The 21210-nt window shown below is 38.9% G+C and overlaps 1 protein-coding gene across 2 annotated transcripts in view; it reads left to right on the forward strand.

The window, feature by feature from the left end:
- Window positions 1-21210, forward strand: part of GSK3B (glycogen synthase kinase 3 beta) — a 147195-nt gene that overhangs the window by 91774 nt on the left and 34211 nt on the right. For both annotated transcript variants that reach the window (XM_023940870.2, XM_023940861.2), the window contains exons 4-7: window positions 1788-1898; window positions 4826-4956; window positions 6773-6879; window positions 15979-16076. In XM_023940870.2, coding sequence (XP_023796638.1) covers window positions 1788-1898; window positions 4826-4956; window positions 6773-6879; window positions 15979-16076 — 447 coding nt within the window. The remainder of the gene's footprint in view (window positions 1-1787; window positions 1899-4825; window positions 4957-6772; window positions 6880-15978; window positions 16077-21210) is intronic.

A 21210-nucleotide genomic window follows, 5' to 3' on the forward strand; every position in this document is an offset into this window, starting at 1 on the left:
TCTGCACTGTTGGTAGTTGTCTCTTCTTATCCATTTCAAAAATTTTCTTCTCCCCAGCTTGGTCCCCAGCAGCCTTCACATTGTTCCCAGTTCCTGGGATGTCGCTGGGAGAAGCAGCAGTATAGGCAGGGTTTTGGAGGCTGCTCCTTGTCTATGTTTGAGAAGTATGGTAAGACCAGATAGGTACAAGTTGGTGGGCACTTGCTTGGTACTGTGCTATTGCCGCTGTCATTTCAGCAATGATCCTAAGCAAAGAGTTTTTTTTTCTTGTAGGGAGGAATGACATAGGCAGGAACGACATAGGCAGGGCCATGCAAGGTGACTTGGTCTATTAGGAGGCATTGGTAAGAGCTATTAAAATGTCCTGAAAATTCAAGCCTTTAATGTCAAATAGTGGTGAATAGAGATCTTGAGTTCTGAGCCTTTAAAAACACACAAAGTCTGCAGCTCTTTGCATATTTATTCAAGGTGTGTATTTCTCTGTGTTTTACCATGTACCAGACTGCTGCTCTTTGCTGTGGCAGGACAGCAGAGCACTGTGAGAGAAACACACCTTACTCTGTGCTTGAAGTGATAGGTCAAGTCGCAGTAGAGTAGTAGTATTAAATTGCTGTAGCTAAATGAGGTTTGGGCTTAGGTGTTAAGATACAGATAGCCAGTAGATTTTCTGACAAGGGCCTCCAGTCAAAGACTTGGGAGCTCTGTGCTGTTTCCATCCATTTAAATTCCCTATGTATTGTCTTTCTCTATAGAAAGTTCTAGGTGATAAAATAGCAGATACAGGAGATGTTACTTCTAGTTAATTCACTAGCTTTCAAAATAATTTTTCATGCTGATATGGTTAATTCTACCAACCACCCAATATTAAATGTATTCAAAATCCTGATAGGATTTTCACTGAAGACTGCATTAAAATATGAGAAGTCTCTTTAAGATCTGTTTTAGTGCTGAAAATTCTCAGTTTTGCAGTTAGTCACTATATGATTATAGTACTTTGTCATTTAAGCCTTCTTTGTTCCTTCTTTCCTTTGCTAATGTATAATAAGGTACTTTATAATGTAACAAAGTACCTTATTATAAAGCTACTTTCGTTGTTTCTCTGTGTTATGTTCACACGAACCTCTAACTTAATCCTAGATATTAAAAATTATTCTCGAGGCTTTGGTTTTGGCTTGTTCTCTTTTGTCATGAATAAGTTCATATGTTTAAGTTGGACATAACTGGGACATGGAAATAAACTGTAAACACAATGGTTAAAAATGTTAACAATGGCTTACTGCATACAAATGGTTAATATGTATTAATCTCTTAATAGCTGGGAGTCCAGTAAGATCAAAGTAACATTTCTAAAAGACGAAGGTTGTTTGAACTTTTTTTGATGTGTTGTTGTTGGGGGCTGAGTTTTGAACATTTAAATTTGTACTTTTTGGGAGTAAGGGACTAATGAGCTAGTAGGGTGTCTTAACTAATTATGCAGATGTTACCTTGAAGTACTTTCCTAATGAAAATATTGACTGGGCAGAACAATTATATCCTTGTCTCTATTAATAGTCGGAAAATATCTTACACTGGATACCAGAACAATTAACATTACCTTAAACAGAAGTTTGACAAAAGTATTAATGAACAAGTGCAAAGCCTAAAAAGTTTTGTGGCAGTTCTCACACTAAGGATGGGACTAAAAATGTCCACAGCTTTCTCATCTTTTAGGCTTCTCTGAACACTTTAATTGTACTTCATGCCCCAAATCTAGTGCTGATTTGTTTTTCTTCTCTCTTCTTTTCCAGAAAGATGAGGTGTACCTCAACTTGGTGCTGGACTATGTTCCTGAAACAGTATACAGAGTTGCCAGACATTATAGTCGGGCCAAACAGACACTCCCTATGATTTATGTCAAGGTAGGTAACCGACAGATGTGGTTTGGTGAAGATATTGTAGAAATACACTGTGGATACTCTTTTCTGGCATAATAGTCAATTTTCAGAAATGTTACAAGGAAATAGATCTTGAGCCAAGGAAAAAATTTAGAATTACTTGTTGTTATGGCAGAGGAAGGAGAGAGGGTTGAGACTTAAACAAACATTCCCAATTTGTGACCTTACAGAGATCGTGGAATGGGTCAGGGAGACTGAATGTGGGGGGAGTGTTTTGTTTTTGAAGCAGCTTAGACAGAGACTGACACCAGCTAGATTAGCAGCTTTCAGTTTCCTGAGATGGTGAAGACATAATAGAACAAAGGTCAGGAACTGAAAGAGGATGTCAAGAGGATGTTCTCTAATCTGTTATCTTCCCCTTTTCCTGGCATATGAGTAAGAGTTCATGTGCTTTTGTTGTGGTCATGAAAGGCACATTTTTGTCTCCACTTGAAGCATATTGGCTTGTATCTTCAAAGCTACATAGGGTAAAGTGCTTGTATACACATTGTAGTTTCAAAACCTTACTCAGGTTGTCTATGTTTTTTACAGAGGGGTTAAAATAAATAAAATTTCTCATTTGCTGTCAAACATGGGACCCATCTGGGGCCTCATAGTTCCGTTTCATGTATTGTGGTGACCACACTCCACACACTAGTGAATGATGATGTTTTCACATGGCATTAACTTGTTAACATGGTGTAGAGGTAATATTTAATGGAGATTACCAACAAATTTTCCTGATGCCTATTGATTTCTCCAGACTCCTCTTTAAAAGTATAATGCTTAATGTAAGGGCTGGCTTAAGAAAAAACTTTAATTTGGTTGAAAGATGAAAGTTCCAAAGGTGAAAGCTACAAATAGTAATTATTTCAATAATGAAATTTAGTGCCATAACTATATGCATAAATTGTAAATGGCATGTCTCTGCAATAGGTACCACTTTTGCCTGATTTTTAAGAAAGCACAGAATTTTATCATCCAGCAGACTTCAGGGTCACTCTGTTTGGTCTGTTGGTGGAACAACATGTCTTCAGGTTATAATGCTTCCTCAAATCTGTAGGCTTGGCTTTTGATAAATGGTTTATATATCTTTTGTCAGTATTCTTGACCTAATTGTTCTCTGTTATGGGAACTTGAGAAAATTGTTCTTCCTTACACTTTCAGAGAAAAATCTGCTTCAGCTCTTTCATCTTGCAGGATGCCTGGGACTTCCTGTTCCAGGTAGCCTGGAAAGTTATTCTTATTTTTCTGGCAAGGCTTTTATATAATCCTGTATTTAAAAAGATCGTGTTACCTTAATGTCAGAGATGTTGCAATTTTCCAGGCATCTTGGCTACAACAAAGGTCAGATCATACCTATTTGTTCACTTCTGATGGATAACTAGGCAGGCAGAGAGCTGCTTTTCCCTGGGTATCAAAGAAACTTAAAGCTGCACAGAAGCTGCTTTACTGTTCTAGTAATCTTCTGGTTAAATTTATTTGTAATTTCTAACCTGCTGGAAGGAGTCCTTGGAAATTTAGGGTTTGCTGTGTGGAGATGAAAGGCATACTTTCTAAATCCCACATGTGTTGACTTGACCCCTCAAGTTAGAGCAGTCTTTTGCACTATTTTGCAATACACTTGCACAATACATACTTAAGGGACTAGAACAGGCAATTCGGAAAAAATGTTTGTTTGCTCTTCTTTGTGCAGCGTTGTGGTTTTCAGAAACAAGTATGAAAACCAGAGGCCGAGAGCCAAAATTCAAGTAATTCTCTTCCCTCTCCTACTTTCCTGCCAAACAAACAACAAAAAACAAGGGGGAGAGAAAGTGTGATGACAAAGATAGTGATGACAGAGAGGCAAACATGACGTGATATCAATATCAAGCAATTGCACCTGGTTATATGGTCTGTTAAAGGTGAACTGTGGAAAACATGCTTGTAAAAGAATAGTGTGGAGGTGCATCTCTGGTACAGTGTCCTGCCTGTAGCTTGATTTTAAGTGGAAACTTGTGGCAACACAACAAAAATAAAAAATAACCTGCCAGCCTGCTAACCTTTAAAGCCTCTTTTAAAAGAGGGCTTTCCATGCCTTTATGACTATATATGCTATACATCCTTAATTGAATCCAGCAGTTTTTTATTAAACGTTACCAAAAATGTGTAGCCTCAGAAGCTGGACATACTCCCCTTGCCCTATAAGCTTGTCCTGTTAAGTTCTTAGCTTTGTAATATCTCCCCTTGCTGTGTTCTTCCTTGCTAAGGGGTTAGCCAGCTCTGGAAAGTGGGCAGAGAAAACTCTCCCTCAGCCTACTTGTTTGTTGTGCCTTGTATAAAATTATTCTGAACAGTTGGTTTTCTTTGCCTTCTGTTTTTGTCCAGAGATTTGAAATTATAATGACTCTGTCCCCTCAGCAAGAGACACTGGGAGATTCACTTCAGTGACAGGCTGAGACACTACCCTTGTCTTTAGACAACATTTAATGTAGCTTCATCAACTAAAGGGTTTTCTTTTGGGTTTTGTGGAGCATTTTTTTTTGTTGGTTGGTTGTTCTGGGTTTTTTAATAACCTGTAATACTTCACTGCTGTGAAGAAGCTGATTTGTAGAGCAAACTGAAACACCTTTATTTTGTGTATGCTTGTTATGATTGCTGTTCTTTACAAATGTTGGGAAACTGGCATAATTATTTCTTTGTAATTATGCTAATTATGCTATCTCATGGAACACATGAAAAGGTTTGAACCACAAGTGTGTACGTAGCAAAGGGTGTGTAGGGAAGGTATGGCAAATACTGTGCCCACCTTATGAATGCCCTAACAGGCATTCAGTATGGTCTTTTTCCTCAGTGATTTTGTTTTTCTTCTAGTAAGAGTTTGTACTAAACTAATTGTTTACCCTGATTTGACTGGTATTTCTGTGTTCCAGTTGTACATGTATCAGCTGTTCCGGAGTTTAGCCTATATCCATTCCTTTGGGATCTGCCACCGGGATATAAAACCACAGAACCTCTTGCTGGACCCTGATACAGCTGTTCTAAAACTCTGTGACTTTGGAAGGTAAGAACATTTGTGGCCTAAAACCGTGTGAAAAGATCTTCCTTCAAAGTGAGCATTGATGCAACTTTGCCAAGAAATTCTCTGTGTCCTTTAGAAGGTCTTTATTTGTAGCTTAAAAGAGAAATTACTGATATTCTGTTTTCCCTCCAAAGTGAGTTCAAAGGAGTGTCAGGGAAGAGCTGGAAAATGATATTAAGAGGGAAGGAATTAAACTTCGTGCCTCTTACTTTTGCAGGTATTAGAAAAATAAAATAAATACACCCTGACATAGGGAAAATACTGCACCATGGAAAATAAAACCAATAAAACCAAATACTGCAGTGAAACATGTTTGGGCAAGAGAGGACAGGTGTGGTGGCATTGTAACTTAAAAAGGCTGATGTTACACTGGTCAGTCTACTTGCACATACAACAATTCACTTTATGTTGTAAATACCATAGAGGCTCAAAATCAGAAGCAGCACTTCCAGTTGAAGCTCTTGGATAGTGGACATCTATGTTCTAGTTTCCAAAGGCACATTTATTTCCAATATCCACTAAGAATTACCTTTGGAGTCCAGCCCCCATCTTAGCACTGATACAGAAATTCTAGTAATCTGCAGTGAGATGGGACGTAGATTTCTCTCTGGGAAAGTTCAGTCTTCAGATTGTGCTGTAACTTTGCAGGCTAAAATATTTGGGGTATATGTGTGAAAGGTCACAGAAGCTGCTGTTGCTAAATTTCCGTGGCCATAGTAAGTGGGAATGTCAGATGGGGCCGTTATTCAAGCAGTGCATCACCAGGGATGGTGCCTCAGGATCTCCTCCTCAGCTCTACCTCACCAGTGTTGGAACAAAATAGGAATTACGCTGAAGCTCAAAACTGACAACGCATGAAAAGGGAATACTTACTATTTTTTATCAGTGGGAATTTGTTAACTGTAGTTTCTATATAGAACACTGAAAAACTGAGACTTTTAAAAATGGGTAGTGGAAGTTCTTTGCTAAAGGCTGAGAGGAGTGTCTGAGAGCTAACACTGGATTTGGCTGACTTGCAACTCTGCAGTGTTTGGCGCTATTTAGGTGAATGTCATATTTCCAAATGGGAAGTTTTGTCTTCTAGCTCCCTTTTGTCTAGCACTTGTTAATTAAGAAAGAAGTGTAATATGCCCATAGCCTCATATTCCCAAAGAAATGTATTTTTGTGGTCCATTATTTTTTTGGATTCTTTCAAAGAGAAGTATTGAGACAGTACTGTGGGGTAGGTCCTTCATGGCTGATCGATTACAATATAAAAGAAACCTTCATGTTAATCATGGACCATTAACATGTTAATACAATGGCAAAGGCTTTCTTCTTCGTCACCTCATACCACACTCTCTTAAGTAGCAAAGTGGCAGAATATTATGATAGAACCAACCAAACAAAAAAGCAAACAAGTAAAAATACCCCACTCAGTCCTTACGAGTATCCAGAGCTTTTGAACCTTAAACGGTGACTACATTTGACTGAATTGTTTTCTGTCTTCTTTTCCACTGTAAGCAAGCCTTTGTATCTGGCAAAAGACATCTGGCAGCCAAAAATTTGACCCCGTTTTTTACCTAGATCGTAGTTGGAATTTCCTGTGCTGTCCCCAGTACAAGGTAAATGCTTTGTGGATTGGACTGATTTCACAGTGAATCAAGGAGTCAGTTTGCATCAGTTTAAAAGAACATTGTACTTCAACACTTGGGAATTGGGAATGGGTGAAGAGTGCCAAAGCGTAATGTTGGTCTGCACAGCAATTCATTAATTCTGGAAAGCATTCATTACTGAAATACTGTTGTTTCCTTTCCAGTGCAAAACAGCTGGTTCGTGGAGAACCCAACGTGTCGTACATCTGCTCTCGGTACTACAGGGCACCAGAGTTGATCTTTGGAGCCACCGATTATACCTCCAGTATAGGTATGTGTGTGCATTTGGTTGAAATCTGTACCAACTGCCTCAGTACTGAAGTGTAAAGGTTCCCAGAGATCTCAAATATAATCCCCAGGGGCTGAATTTGGTTGTAAATTATTTGGTATCACTGTCTAAAGAAATACAAATGTTTTCTACACCTTTTAGGATTTCAGCATCGATTACGCTAGGAAAGGGATCTTTTCAATGTAGAGAGGGGAAATCTGATTACAAGTGGAAAAAAAATATCCTTGTAATGTTGCTATTTAGTTTAAAAGTAGGTATGAGATTTTATCTAGAAAAGCATTTTAATAACTTGAAATAACTGTATGGAATGCCTGTATAAAATCACCTACTGCTTCTGATGTGCTATGGTTTAGACATAAGTCTGTAATTTATTTACTTGGCTTTTAGTAAAGAGTTTATAGGGGGAGGTAAGTGTGGCCTAATGATTGACTTTAAATTCTCTTAACAGCTTTAATATATTGTGTACAGCAGTCCTTCTAATTCAATTAATTTTGCTAGCTTTTGCTGTCCTTTAGTCATTAATTTTGAACACAAAGAACTCTTTCCATATACCTGACACATAACTCTGTCATGGAAGTACTAGGGAAGCTGGAGGTTTGATGGACATCAGGAACAGCCAAGTTTTCTTACAGCAGGCAACTAAAAATGAACAGCAAAATGAAAAATCTTGGAAATGAACAACAGTGTGTTGACTGGTTGTTGGTAACTTCAGTTTTTCAGTCAAAATGCTACCTGGGCTCCTTCTAGTGCAAAAGAGAGTAGATTTGGCTCCCAGCACAATATTGGGGAACCTTTTACCTTGCTTATGGACTTGAGTCATTTAGGCAAGGTTTAATGTTTTCAAAAGGATTTGGAGATCATGATCAATTCTTGGTAGACTATGATTATAACCAGTATATTTAAACTTACTATGTTTGAACTAGTGTGAAACTCAGTAGCTGGCTGTCTTGTTTTAACTTGGCAGTTCTTAAAAGGGAACAAAAGCCCCACCTCAACACGTTCCTGAAGGCTTCCCTGCTCTCACTAATTTTTTCCCATTAGTTACTGTTCAGTACATATTGTAGCAACTCTTGCATACCTTCCTGGTAAGAAAAAGAGGCAGAACCAAGAGTAGTCTGGGGAAAGTAATGGCACAATAAAGAGAGAAGGGCAGAACTTAATGTTGGCTGCTGCCAAAAGTGGCAGCCCCACCCCTGCTCTTGCCCCTGGATACCCTGGCTCTCACAGTTTGCTGTTTAATTTGCTGATTCAGCATCAACTGACAAGGGATTTTGGCAGGTTAACTTCCTGCTGTGTGAGTGAGTGCAATCAGCATTATTGTGCAGTGCAGTAAGCAGCAGAGCCCAGGTAAAAGCAAAGTGTTGTGAGCTCATGAGTGAGAGAAGGTGGCTGATCCCATTTGATATCTTTTTGCCAGCTGGGAGCTAATAGGCTCAGCTGCATTATCAGAATGCACTGCGACCTCCTGTTTTAGGGGATAACTGCATAAAACAAGTATTTCATGTGTCAGCAGGAGAGACTGCTTTATAGATAAGCCTGTGAAGTGTATCTTGCTCTAACTGCAGACCCTTTTTTAAGTTGTGCTTTCCATTTTTGTTGTTTTACCTGCTGGTCTCTAAAATGGTTCTAATAAAAATTCCATTCTGAAAGTGCAATTTTTCACTTGCCTCCAAAAATATCTTGAATTTCACTCATTGTTCTGACTTTCTTGTGCCAAAAATCCCCACTTGTCCCTCCAAGTCCTTTCTTTGAAATTTGCATTGAATTGCTTGAGAATTAATACTCCTTTGTTCATTCCTGTCCTATCCACTTTCTACTTTTTTCTCATTGGATTTGGGAGATGAGCAGGAATAAATTGCTTTTACATGCTTTACAGTTCCCCAGCGTTCTGCAATGTTAGAAATTCTAAGGGTTAATTTTGTGGTGCTGCTGTATGTACATATTCCTTAGTTCTTGTTAGGTAGGCAGCAATGATGCATAGTGAGAACTCTTCCTGGTTTCACGTGGGATTGTTCATCCAAACTCATCCAGCTTGTTGGAAAACCAATCAGCAACCAAGAAGAGATTTATTAAAAGAAGGGAAAGAGCATGTAATTATTAGTGCATAATCCATAGCTCAGAGCATAGGGGACTGTGAAATGCTTAAGTATTGTAATATTGCCTTTTAAACTTGCATGTTGGCATGCTTGGTTTTTTTAGTTCTTGCTTTTCTTGTGAGTTGTTAGCCTAACAACCTTTTCCCATTGTCACTTTATAAGAATGTACTCCCTTTATCACTTTATAAGAATCACTTGTGTGTGGTAACAAAAAGTAAGCTTTACATGTAAAGGCATTACAGGGATCTTTACTCCTCAGTTAAATATCCTCTAGTAAAACTACGGTAAAAGTAAAATCAGTGAAGAATACAAAACCAAAGAGTGTTCTAAGTAGAAATTTTCCTACATTATCTGCAAGGCTTTCAGCTCTTTTGGTAAAGGTTTTTGTTGTTTGTTAATGTTACTGCAGGGTTTATGATTATAATGTGCTGCAGTGGGATAACTATTGGAAGTGCTTTTGAGCAAGAAGCGCTTTTTAAGACTAGGCAGTGACACTGGTGGCCCAAGACTTGACAGCACAGCCAGCTGCATTATGACCATGTCAGTTGTTGGTCATCTTGTTTTGCATTGTAACCAGGAGATACATTAGGCTGTCTGGCTTCATCCAGGTTGTCTTTAAACACACGAATTTGTTCTTGTGACATTACTTTCTCTTTAGTGTAGCAGTTGGTTCCAGGATGTGTCTTTTCATGGATGTCACAACAAACTGTAAACTTGAATTCAACTTCTAGGATCTTGATTGTTTCATTGAAGTGCATGACTTCAATGCACTAACCCAAAAGGTCCTTTAAAAAGTAACTGAGCCAGGGGTGTGATGTTTGTAACACTTCTATAAAGTACCACATTAGTGCTGCATTTAAATATATACCATAGTCAGAGTAGCATCAAATCACATTTACTGCAGTTAGTGCCTCCAGCAGACCTGGAACTCTATATTTAAAATAATGACCTGGGAAATGACCTATTTGAGTTTTTAAATAGTCACTGTTGCCAAATAGCTACAAGTCCTTACCCATAATAGCTGATGTGTGCCTGTCTTACAGCTTTACAGGATTTTTCAGTGGTCAGGCACAAATATGTCAATTGGGTGCCTTCATAGCTTGTACAATTTAGGCTTTTGTGTACCTTTGGCTATGAATTCTGCAAGTGTGTGTGTTTGTGTGAGTCCCTAAAGCTTGCTGGGAGTGGACATATTTTACTTCCTGCAGTTGATTTGCAGGAGTTTATTGTTATTAATCAGTTGGGTTTTTTTGGTGGGGAGGGAAGTGGAGGGCTGGTTTGTTGCTTTTTTCCCAAACCAATCCCTTCGGTTATGCCTTGACAGTGTTTTGGCTGAGGCTTCTTTGCCAGTCTGTGTGTTATAGTATCCCAGAGTATGTTGTGATGGCAGGGTTCTGGCTGTGCTGGTCATGTGGGTGATGCTGCTGCTGAAAAACCCTGGGATGGCTGCCCACATTCCCCTACATTGTCCTGGGACAGGCACTGGAGTAGGGGTGGGTGCAGATGTTCCTATTGCCACGTGCTCCTTTTGTATGGAAAGAAACTGTGCAGCTGAGCTTTACCTCAATCTGGTGCTTTTCCCCTAGGTGAGGAGGTGAGGCAGGGGACGGCTCACCAGATCCTGGTGGTGCTTCTGATCAATGAGGGGCTGCTGGTCTCAGTGCGTTTGCTCCACCACTGCACTGGCAGGAGTTGGGAGTGTTCCAGAGGGAACATTTATAGCCGCTGGCAGGGAGAGATGGTGGCTATAATGCGTGACTGCTGCTGGCTTCTTTTGGGGAGTCCAAAAATAAGTGTCATGAAGTTGTTCATTCACTTTCCTAGCAAGCACAAGTGTTTCACCTCAGCAGCCTGGAGCAGAAGCTCTTCTGCAGGCATGTGTAGTTGGCCTGTCTGTTTCTTGGGGAAGAACCACCACCAGGTGTGTCCCAGAACTGTTGCCAAACAGTGACAAGGCTTTGCTTCCTTCTCAAATGGCAACTTCCAACACTGCAAGTAAGCAGGTGTGTTAACTTACTGAGCTACTCTACCAACTCTACCACCTGTCATTGTAGTTTAATCTCTTCGTTGCAAAAGAATAGAGATACCCGTGTTTAGCTTTTATTCCAAATACTGGAACAAACGTGTCTTCAAGCATTTTCATCTTCCAGCCTTACTCTTCTCAATTCATGGATCTGTGGTGGCTTCATGTGCAAAACTTCCACTGACATAGCACACCTGCCTGTAATTGTGAATTTACTCTTGTTCTGACATCCCAAATATCATTTCAGGCAAGCAGCAGTGAAAACTGCTCTGGGGTCTGGCATCTGGCAACTAGAATCTGTTGATTTTATGACTTCCCAGGGCTGCTTTTCTGACTCTCGGTTTGTTTCCACAGTTTCCAGAGCAGCAACTTTGAGTCCCCTCCAAGGTGGAGGAAGTCCATCAAGATGAAGGGATAGTGAGGCAGAGATGAATAGATGAGGGTAATAAAAAAGTAGGAAGGTAAATATGCTCCATAAAGCATCAGATAAATGGAAGTTCCTAATTTTTACTAAGTGGATGAAAGAAACCTTATTTCCCCCCTCTCTTCCTCCTCCATGTCCTCCAAATAAGGAATTAGAGGAGCTACAGTGTAATACAATGAATGGTGCTTGTGCTGTGAAGAAGAGGGCCAGCTTTTCAGCTTGGAAAGAGAGTTTGAGATCAGAAAAGGTGAAATTTGTGGACAGGATATTAATTTCCAACTCAAAATGGCCACTGCTCGCTTATAGAATTAAAGCTAAGGAGGTGGTCCTCCCAGATGCCTCTTCCTGATTTAAACAAATATACTCGTTTTCTTACCTTCTATGCTAGAATGCATTCAAAAGCAAGGGCATTATGGAGATTATATTACTAAACTATGCCCACCTAACAGCTCTGAAGATCAATAAAGTAGTAAAAACTTAATTTAAGAAAAGTTTTGTTGTACAAGAGGCTAGATGAATTTTTATGTTTAAATTAATGGAGGTAGGTTAGGTGATAATGGTATTTGTCTAAGTGTCCTTTAAGAAAGATATGGCATTAGCTACCATTATAATGTGTGAAAACTATCTGAAATAAGCTTATTTGAGTGTTTTTGTTGCCTGTTAGTTGTATTTATTCTACGTATTGCTTAGACTATATTTCACTGAAGGTATATGAAGAAAGTGCCCTTGTTTGCTTTCTTAAAATAAATAGCTTTCAGTATTTTCTCCTAAAATTTCACATTGTCCCAACTAGTTTGGTGTAAGGGGCATTTGTTGACATATTTTCTTTTAAGATTCTGTCTTACCTTGTTTATTAGCTAATTTAAAGCATGTGAATGAGAGTCCTAGTTTGCTTTAATTAACTTGCACATACTGAAAGGAAATAGTTCAGAAGATGCTTCCTCTCCTCTGAGAGCAGGTAGTTACACCACATATTAATCTATAGCAGTTACCTCTAACTGTACTAAGAGAGAAAAGTGTCTGGGAAGGAACTGTCAAAAACTGATCCCTTCATTTAAGTAACATGTCTTTAAATACAGACATTAGTACTTGTTTACTTCAGGCTTCAGGAAAAATGTTACCATCCTGATGTGGTAGATGAATTTTAAAATGCAAGAGGTAAAGGGTGTGGGGATACAAAGAGCAGATTATCCTGGAACCAAATTTTAGTCAATGACATAATGAATGCCAATTATCAATGGCATAAATTCCATCAAGTTTCAGCAGAGTTGAAATTTCTTCATTTGTTCTTTCTGTGCCTTGCTTATCAAGAGTTGTATAAATACCCGTGTGTACTGTGCTTTGTTCCTGTTCCTCCTTGGAGCTGCTCAAGTTAGCCTCCATTTTCTGGATTTTGATGAGAATGCTTCAAGGATTTGTTCACTCCCTTGCTCTGGGAACATTGCCCAAGTCCTAATTTGGAAATTGGTGAAATTACATGCCCCTGAAAAAAAGATGGGTATTTTGAAATGCCTGTGTGTTTTCCTTCACTGTATATTTAAAGTGTTAGCAGGTAAAATAAAGGAAAAGTAAATAGACTTCTAACAAAACAGTAAATTGCCTAGTTTGAAAGATTTCAGTGCACAAGGAACTAATACATGGGTTTCTGGTGGATTTGTTTTATTTTTGAGGGATTAAACCCAGCATGAATGCAACAAGTATTCCTCAGCTATTGCCACCTATTTCCCCATGACCTATATCCTTGCTTTTTTTTCTTCTGCTCCCATGTGATGCCCTCAGCTTTCTCATGTGCCCTCTGCTGTTTGTGCTTAGCCTTCTTGAACAAGGATGTGCACACTGTTTGATTTGTTTGCAGTTGCACCTTGGCAGGGCTGAGGCAAGCCCAGCTCTTCCTCCAGGGACTAAGCCCTCCTCACCTTGGCAGCAACACTGATGCTCCCCACTGTTTCATAAAATTTTTGTATTGGGTTTGAGACTTTTGCCCTACAGAAATAGGCTTTTACTTGAAATAGGCTGGTGGAGTGCAAAAGCATTTAAGGAAACTAGGAAAAGCAAAACCAGCACAAAGCCAGCTTCATGGAGCAGCCAGACCAGAAGATTATTTAAAATAATTTAAAATAGCCACAGTCTAATCTGAAAAAGGTAACGCTAGTGTAGTTTAAAAATCTTAATAGTGAATTGTGATTGATTACTTATCTCCTGTCAGATTTGTGTTTGTATATATTCTGTCAAATATTTTTCCTTGCCATATATAATCTTTAAGTTACAGTGCTCTGACTGCCTAGTACATTTAATCTATCTCTTTAATACTTCTGAAGAAATCTATGCTATCTGTTGAACTGTTGTGTAATTCCTCTGAACCCAATATGCATGGGAGACATAAAAAGTGATGCTTTGCATAATGGTTTTGCTGTACATGTTGGTCCAACAGCAGGAGCTGTCAGTGAGAGACATTGATTAGCAGTTAGATGCAATTAAACAATTTTTACATGATTCATTCTTAGCTTGTTGTCCAGAACAGATCTTAGCACCTCAGTGGCCATATCAGCTTTTATTAAATGTGACTAAAGGATTAAAAAGCATTATCTTGTATGTTTGCTTGTTGAAATTCAAGACTCAAACTTCAAATTATTTCTGGTTACTGTTTACATTGTAAGTAGTTACCTTTTAGGATAAACCCTGTTGCAGTGCTTGTACCAAGACATTAGGTAAAAGTACATCCATTTGATTTGGAAGTGAATAATTTCAAAAGCTGAAGTAATGACAGTGCTGTTTGTTCTACTGTATGTTCCAATTAAACCATATTCTTGAGGAGGGGAAGTATTTTTGCATAGCCTTCTCACTCTTTCCTTTAGAAATGATGCAAGGAAAACTGTTTTAACATGCAGATTATTTTGTTACAAATCTTAAATTCCTGAAAGTTTTTTTTTTTTAATTTTATTTTGCACCACTCTGTAGTGGTTGTGAGAAAGTGATAACAGATGGCTTGGAAAACTGTCAGAGATGTTTTCCTTACTCAGACCTTTAGCCATAACTGGCAGAGTTGTGTATATCCTGCTTCACAGAACCATGGAGTCATAGAATGGCCTAGGCTGGAACAGATTTTAAAAGATGACCTTGTTCCAATCCCTTGCTGTAGGCAGGGACACTTTTTGCTAGACCATATTGCTTAGAGCTCCATCCAGGCCAACCTCAAATACTTCCAGGGATGGAACATAGTTTAAATGCATGAGGGAATAAGGATTTCTGCCTTAGTATAGATTATCTCAGGTGGAACAGGCCTCAGGAGATAAATTCTCTTAGGGGCGAAAGCTGCTGACTGTTCATAAAAGTAGGTGTGAGTTTAAAGAAGTATGGGTGGAAGGGGTTTTCCCTTTTGGGGTGTTTCCTTATAATATAGGCTTTACAGCTCTTCTGTTGCTGATTGCTTGTTTGAGATTGGATTTTAGTGTAAGGTTTCAGGTATTCATGCAACAATTGGTGACTTTCTAGAAAACCGTATAGTGAATCTATTTTTGGGGAAAAGCGGTTTTCTGCATCCAAGTACAATACCTCTCCTGTGTTGAGCAGCTTAAAATCCCATTTGTTTGCTGTGAATCTAATTACATTAGAGTCTCACAAGCACTTGATAAACTGTGTTTACTGCATTTGCTTTGTTAGAGTTTTCATTTTAGTTAATTACGATCCAAAAATAAAATGCATGTATTCTGTAGTACACTTAGATACATTCCTAAGTTGCTTCTGTAATATTCAATTGCCTAATTATTTGAGAAGATACACCTGCAAGAGATTGTAAAAAATTTCTTCTTGAAGCAGGAATAGCTCGTAAGGACTACTTGAGGCTTTTGGTGTACATACAAATATTAGTTAAAGGCTTCTTCTACAGATGCTGCTGACATGTGATCTATGATTTGCAGTTCTTTTGGTCATCCAGGTTGGCAAATGGAATTGGGATCAAGATTAGATCTTAAAGTGAGTGGTTAGAGAGGCTGCCTCCCAGATCCCTTAATCATCATGTTCTTCAGGATACCTGTAATACTTGCGGTACTGGTTCATCTGTCAGTGCATGTATGCTTTCAATGTATGTATGAAGAACTGAGTCTATTCAACACTCAGAAACAGTAAAAGCATCAGCCATTGTGTTGGGTGATACCTATGCATAATTCATGATCAACATGATTTAAACCAACACAGGGGTTGGGGAAATTCTCGGTTTACAAATGGTATTTTGACCATTCTATGGTCTTTTCCCTGCATGTGTAAGTTTTAATGTCAGTATATTACTGTATTGAACATGATATTCTAGTTCTCATTATCTCACAGTTTGACTTCTAAGACTGTCTGCACATATTGCTTTATACCAGGTATCTGGTAACGTTAGTATACGAATGTTTTTTTTATTTTTAGCTGTGTTGCATACACTATCAAACATGACAAAGGATAAAGTAAGTATCTTAAAATGACTGGGTTTTTTATGAATGGCTTAATATGTATATTTTACTGATACCTTTCCCTGTCCTCCACCTTTCCCTTTTTAGATGTGTGGTCAGCAGGCTGTGTATTGGCTGAACTGTTACTAGGACAACCGATCTTTCCAGGTGACAGTGGTGTGGATCAGTTGGTGGAAATAATCAAGGTATGGAATGTTAACTGTTGTTTTGACTGCGTTATTGCTTGGGAATCAGTATGAAAACATGCTCTGTTAGAAACTGGTGAAAATACATATATAGAGAGTTTTGCATGTAAACAGTATTTGAAAACACGTCTCTTGCTATTTTGAGAACCTGATGATCTTTCTCTTCTTGCAGTCATGCATAATGATATATTGGGGCTTTTTCCCCTCATAAAAGATTGCACTTCCGGTGTGCTTGGAGAAAGTGCTTGTATACTGAGCCAATATTTATTAATGTATGATTTTCATTCTTAAAGAGTCTGTCTCTTTTTCCTTTGTTGCACACAATTAGTACTTGGCTTTGAAAACAATGTTGTTAAATTCCTTATGCCAGATTCTTCACATATGTAGTTGCCTTCTTTTCTTCCTTCCTCCTAGCTCTTTTAAAATGAAAGGTGGGAAAGGGCACTTGTTTTTGCAGGTAGAGAATCAGGACATGTAGGGCAAAGGTACCTACCACCTGAAGAGTCTTGTTTTTCAAGGTAAAATAACTAATGTGTCAGAATATGTAACACATATCATTTATGTCCAAGCACATCTTGATGGATTTCATTTGGAAAGCTGTGAATCTTCTGTGGCTCTCAAATTAGAAGCATGGAAGAATAGTTCATAGATTGGTGTCTGACTTTCCAGCACCCTTTTCTACTCTACCTTTTTCAACTTCTGCAGTGAAGGAAACGAGATTTCCAGAGGGAGCAGTATAATTTTCCTCTGAATTTATACTATGCACATAATAAGATGGCATTTTTACAGGGGATAAGATGTGTACACATACTGTGATTTCATCACCATGAGGGAACTGTAGTAAGAGAATTTCCTCCTTGATTTTGCCACTAGCTTGATACATAAATATTTGTGTGGCATGCATGTGAAAAATCCCTCAAACTACAAATCTGTGGGTGAAAAAGGAGAACTCCCTACTCATCTGTGTCATTGACTAGAAGAGCTGCTGGTGTCTTTGTCCCTGTCCTAAGAGAGTGTATGACGTGAACCAACACTGATCATTCATTCTCCTTCCTGAAGGACATGGGCTAGTGAGGCTTGGGGTTGCGCTGTGACATTTCTAGACTGTCTCCCCATCTCTTCCAGGTTTTGACCACACAAACCTGGCTTCTGTTACAGTGAGTTTCTGTCTGTCCTACTGAACATCCAGTCAGCAGCTTTCCTCTGGAGACTCCAAGTCTTGCACATACTTCCCCCTATGACTTCCTTGATGTCTTCTTACTGCCTTTCTGCCCAGTGTATTTCAAACTCAATTTATCCAAGTTGAGTCATTTTGCTTAGGAAACACTAATGAAAAATTAGAGTTGCTTTCATATGTAGGCCTCATGATGGTACAAGTGACAATATTTTTAATTTTTGAGAAATGTCTTGGAGTGGTGTGCTACTTTTTGCTACACTGCTTTTGTGACATTTGAAGGGGTCCACATCAGATGACCAGACCTCCTCAGGATTTTGTGTGATAACATTTTTGTGGTGTTTGCCTTTCAACATTCTGAAAAGTCCTGGTTTGTTTCTTGCTTAATGTCAAAAATCCTGAAAAACTAAAGCTGAGCAAAGAATCAGCAAGATTGAAAAGGACCTCTGAGATAGAATCCAGCCTATGACCCAACAATGTCGCCGTGTCAACTAGACCATGACACTAAATGACACATCTAGTCTTTCCTTAAACCCCTCCAGAGACAATTGACTTCAGTACCTCTCTGGGCAGTCCATTCCAATAGTTAATCTCCCTTTCTGTGAAGAAATACCTTCTAATGTCCAACCTAAATTTTCCCTAGTGCAACTTAAAACTGTGTCCTCTGGTCCTTTCACTTGTCCATGAAAAGAGCCCAACCTCCACCTGAATTTTTGTAAATAGAACTTTATATCATAACTTATATATGACTGTCTATGGCTTGATCAGAAATCTGAGTGTAGAGAGGCCTTATTGGCAAAACCGTAGTGCTCTGCCCTACCATTGCTTTGATTTCACAATGTGAAAGTGAAATAATCAGGAGATAGGTGGTCTCTTATTATTGACATGCTTGGCAAGCAGAAAATTGTGGTTTGGTTGAAAGTGTGTTAAGAGAAGCTGTTAACATCAGTTCTGTACTACTGAAGAAAACATCTGTGAACCAGTAATTTCATAGCATGTATGTGCTCCAATTGTGGCACTTGCTTGTTTACACTTCAGTTGTATTGAAGCAGAGTAGTACTTCAGTAAAATTGCTGGTAACCATTGTACCATCTGTGGTGGTAACTTTTCTTGACTAACTTGTAGTGACAATATCTAGTGCTGGCAAACTGATGTTATTTCTCAAGGCATCTGAAGGAATACCCAGTGTAAAGAGTATTTCAGTAAATTACAGGTTAAAATTATGATATTCAGCCTCACAGAAACAAATTTCTGACTAATTTCTTTAAATACAGAAAGAGGGATATTTAATGATCATTCACACCTGTGTTGTGCTGCAGTTTTCTCAACTTCTGTTACCTGTGTAGTCCACAACACAGAATTGAAGTGAAAGAAAATGTACCAAGGCAATATGTTTTAGGAAAGTCTGGCAGAAAAATACTGTAAATCTTACAGAAGCAATCACAAAAAAAGATGTTCACTGAAACTTGAAGAAAGTATAATGTAAAATATGAGCCTGAATGGGTGGGTACCATGTTCTTCTGACAGTATTTGTTACTGATACAGCATATACTCTGATGTAAGACGGGAAGAGAAGCTGAGTGCAAACTGGAGAAATGGATTGCTTTTCAGTGCCCTTGTCTCTGTAATTTTCTGTTGTGAAGTTTTGTAGAAATTACTCAGAAAAGCCCTAGTAGAAGGTGAAAGTTGGAATACAGAGAAGAGTTACAATTGAGAATTTTGTGTTCAAGATCAACAGCCATGAGAAATTTTCTAGGAATGGGATAACGAGGTGCTTCCCTTGTAACGCTGTATTCACTTACAAGTATTTCTCATGGTGGGAGTAGAGGGAGAATGTATGTTTACCTCAAATTTTTCCTCACCTTTTGAAAATGGGGAAAAAGTAGAAAGTGAGGTCAAAATTTTTTTTCATTCTGCCAGCTGTTGGGAGGGATCTATCCCATCTTACATCCTTTACAAATGACCAATAATCAAATTAAGCAGATTTGGTTTTTTAACTCTGCAAAGAAAACATGAAAAGCTGCTCTTACGCGCTTCCAGAATGATGGTTAAATTCAACTTAGATTTGAAAGGATGGTATAAAAGAAGCAACCACGTGAGTGAATTTAAGTTTCATAGCCTCAGTACAGTTGAGGACATGCAATTCTGCAGCATAAAAATTACCAGAAATGTAAAATCTTGGCACAACATGTAAAACGTGATGTTGTATAAAGTTTCCTTTAGGGTAGGATTCATTAAAAAAAAATTGACAGATGGTGTCCACCTCTTCCATTTGCTGCCATAGAAAACTAGTATTTAAAGCTCTCATTGTAACACAGACTTATGTTAATTCTAGCTGGCTGTGGGAGAAACAGAGCTGTGGGATCTGACAGTTGTAGAATAGCAGTGAGCTTGGTAGAAGCTTGCAGACTGGGGCCTGGGAGCTGCTGTTGGACTATCTGGGGTCCTGCTTTTTAGATAGCTTTGTTAGATCTGAGTGTCTGAAACTTAGGAGCAGGGAAAATGGTGTTATTTTAAACTCCCAAAAATGGGCTATAGTAAGAAAATACCCACATGCTTGGAAACACATCAGACTTTTGATGGATTCCACTGCGGAAGAGGTCAGCTTAGAAACTTTACTGCTGGTTCTTATCAATTCAAGATGATTGAGTCACAGTCACACTTGAGGCATTTTTGTGAGCCAAGATAAACTTTTCAGTTTTCTCTTCAGTTGCTTACTCAGCTGTGATTATTCAGAGTTTATTTCACAACACAGCAAGTGAGTGCTACACCTGGCTGTGAAGTTTTTTGCATTAGACTGGATAATGACTTCAAAATGCCATCACATTAAATTAGTTCTCCTTTCTCATGCAGTTCTTGATGACATCCCCTCTTTAGCTGTGTTCATGGAGATATATCAGTTGGCACAGCTTGCCCTTCATGCAGGCCGTATGCTCAACATCCTCAGCCCCTTGCTGCATCACAAGCATTTTTGACTTTTGACAGATTTTGATACACTTTCAACAGTCTTCATGTAGTTTCATTTCAAGCAGTCTTGCAAGATCTTCTCCATATAGTTGCACCTGGAGTTTTTCCAGACCTACTGTATATTTGCAAACTGCTCTGAAAAACTGTGCCCCAGTAGAACCACAGCATCGCATTCAATTGCATCAAAAGACAGTCCTCCTTTCAGCTTTTTCCTCTTATTCCTATTTCTTTAAATATGGTCTTTCCACATGTTCTCAGTCTGGCTGGGAAAGAAAGAACTTTGACCACTTATCCCTGACAAAATTATAATTGTTATAAGGGAATCCTGTGTTGGAGCTCCATCTGAAGAAACAGTTTAACCCAAGTATACTCTTCTTGAATACTTATGCTATTACAGGAGAGAAATCATGTGCTGTGCTGTGCTGTGCTTTTTCCAAATTTTGATCTTGAGCAGTGACTCTTCTTATTTTTAGCTCTTGCTTGCTATTCCAAATGTTAGGTTGTCCCATCGCTGGGAATATCTCAAATGGGTAACCCAATATACTCGTTAAAATTCATGCCCCTACTGGCTTTCAAGTGACATCTCCTTCAGAAATGTGCACAGTTTCTGAAACAGTCACAGTGGTGGTAGTGTGGATTTCATCAGTGATCCCATAAAGATACTATGTACAAGTAAACACTGTGCCTCAGAGCAGTCATGGAGCCTTGTACCTGAGAGATTCTTCCAGTAGCCCAGGAGGGTTGCAGTTGCCACTTCACTATTTAAAATCCAGTGTGCAAGTGGGACCCTGCTGAGTACAGTTTGAAAGAAGGAGCACTTAGACCACAAGAATGATTTTTCTTTGAGATGCAGTCAAGACAGACTCCTTCATAAATCTCCATTATTCGGTGCACAGCTTGCAGTGCAGCAGTGGTGGCTGCAGTACTGCCATGCTCTCTGTGAAAGCTTGGGAGTTTGTTGACATTCCTGGCCCCACAAGCTCTACAGCATTC

The sequence above is a fragment of the Cyanistes caeruleus genome, chromosome 3, assembly GCF_971803275.1.
Source record: "Cyanistes caeruleus chromosome 3, bCyaCae1.hap1.1, whole genome shotgun sequence".
NCBI lineage: Eukaryota > Metazoa > Chordata > Aves > Passeriformes > Paridae > Cyanistes > Cyanistes caeruleus.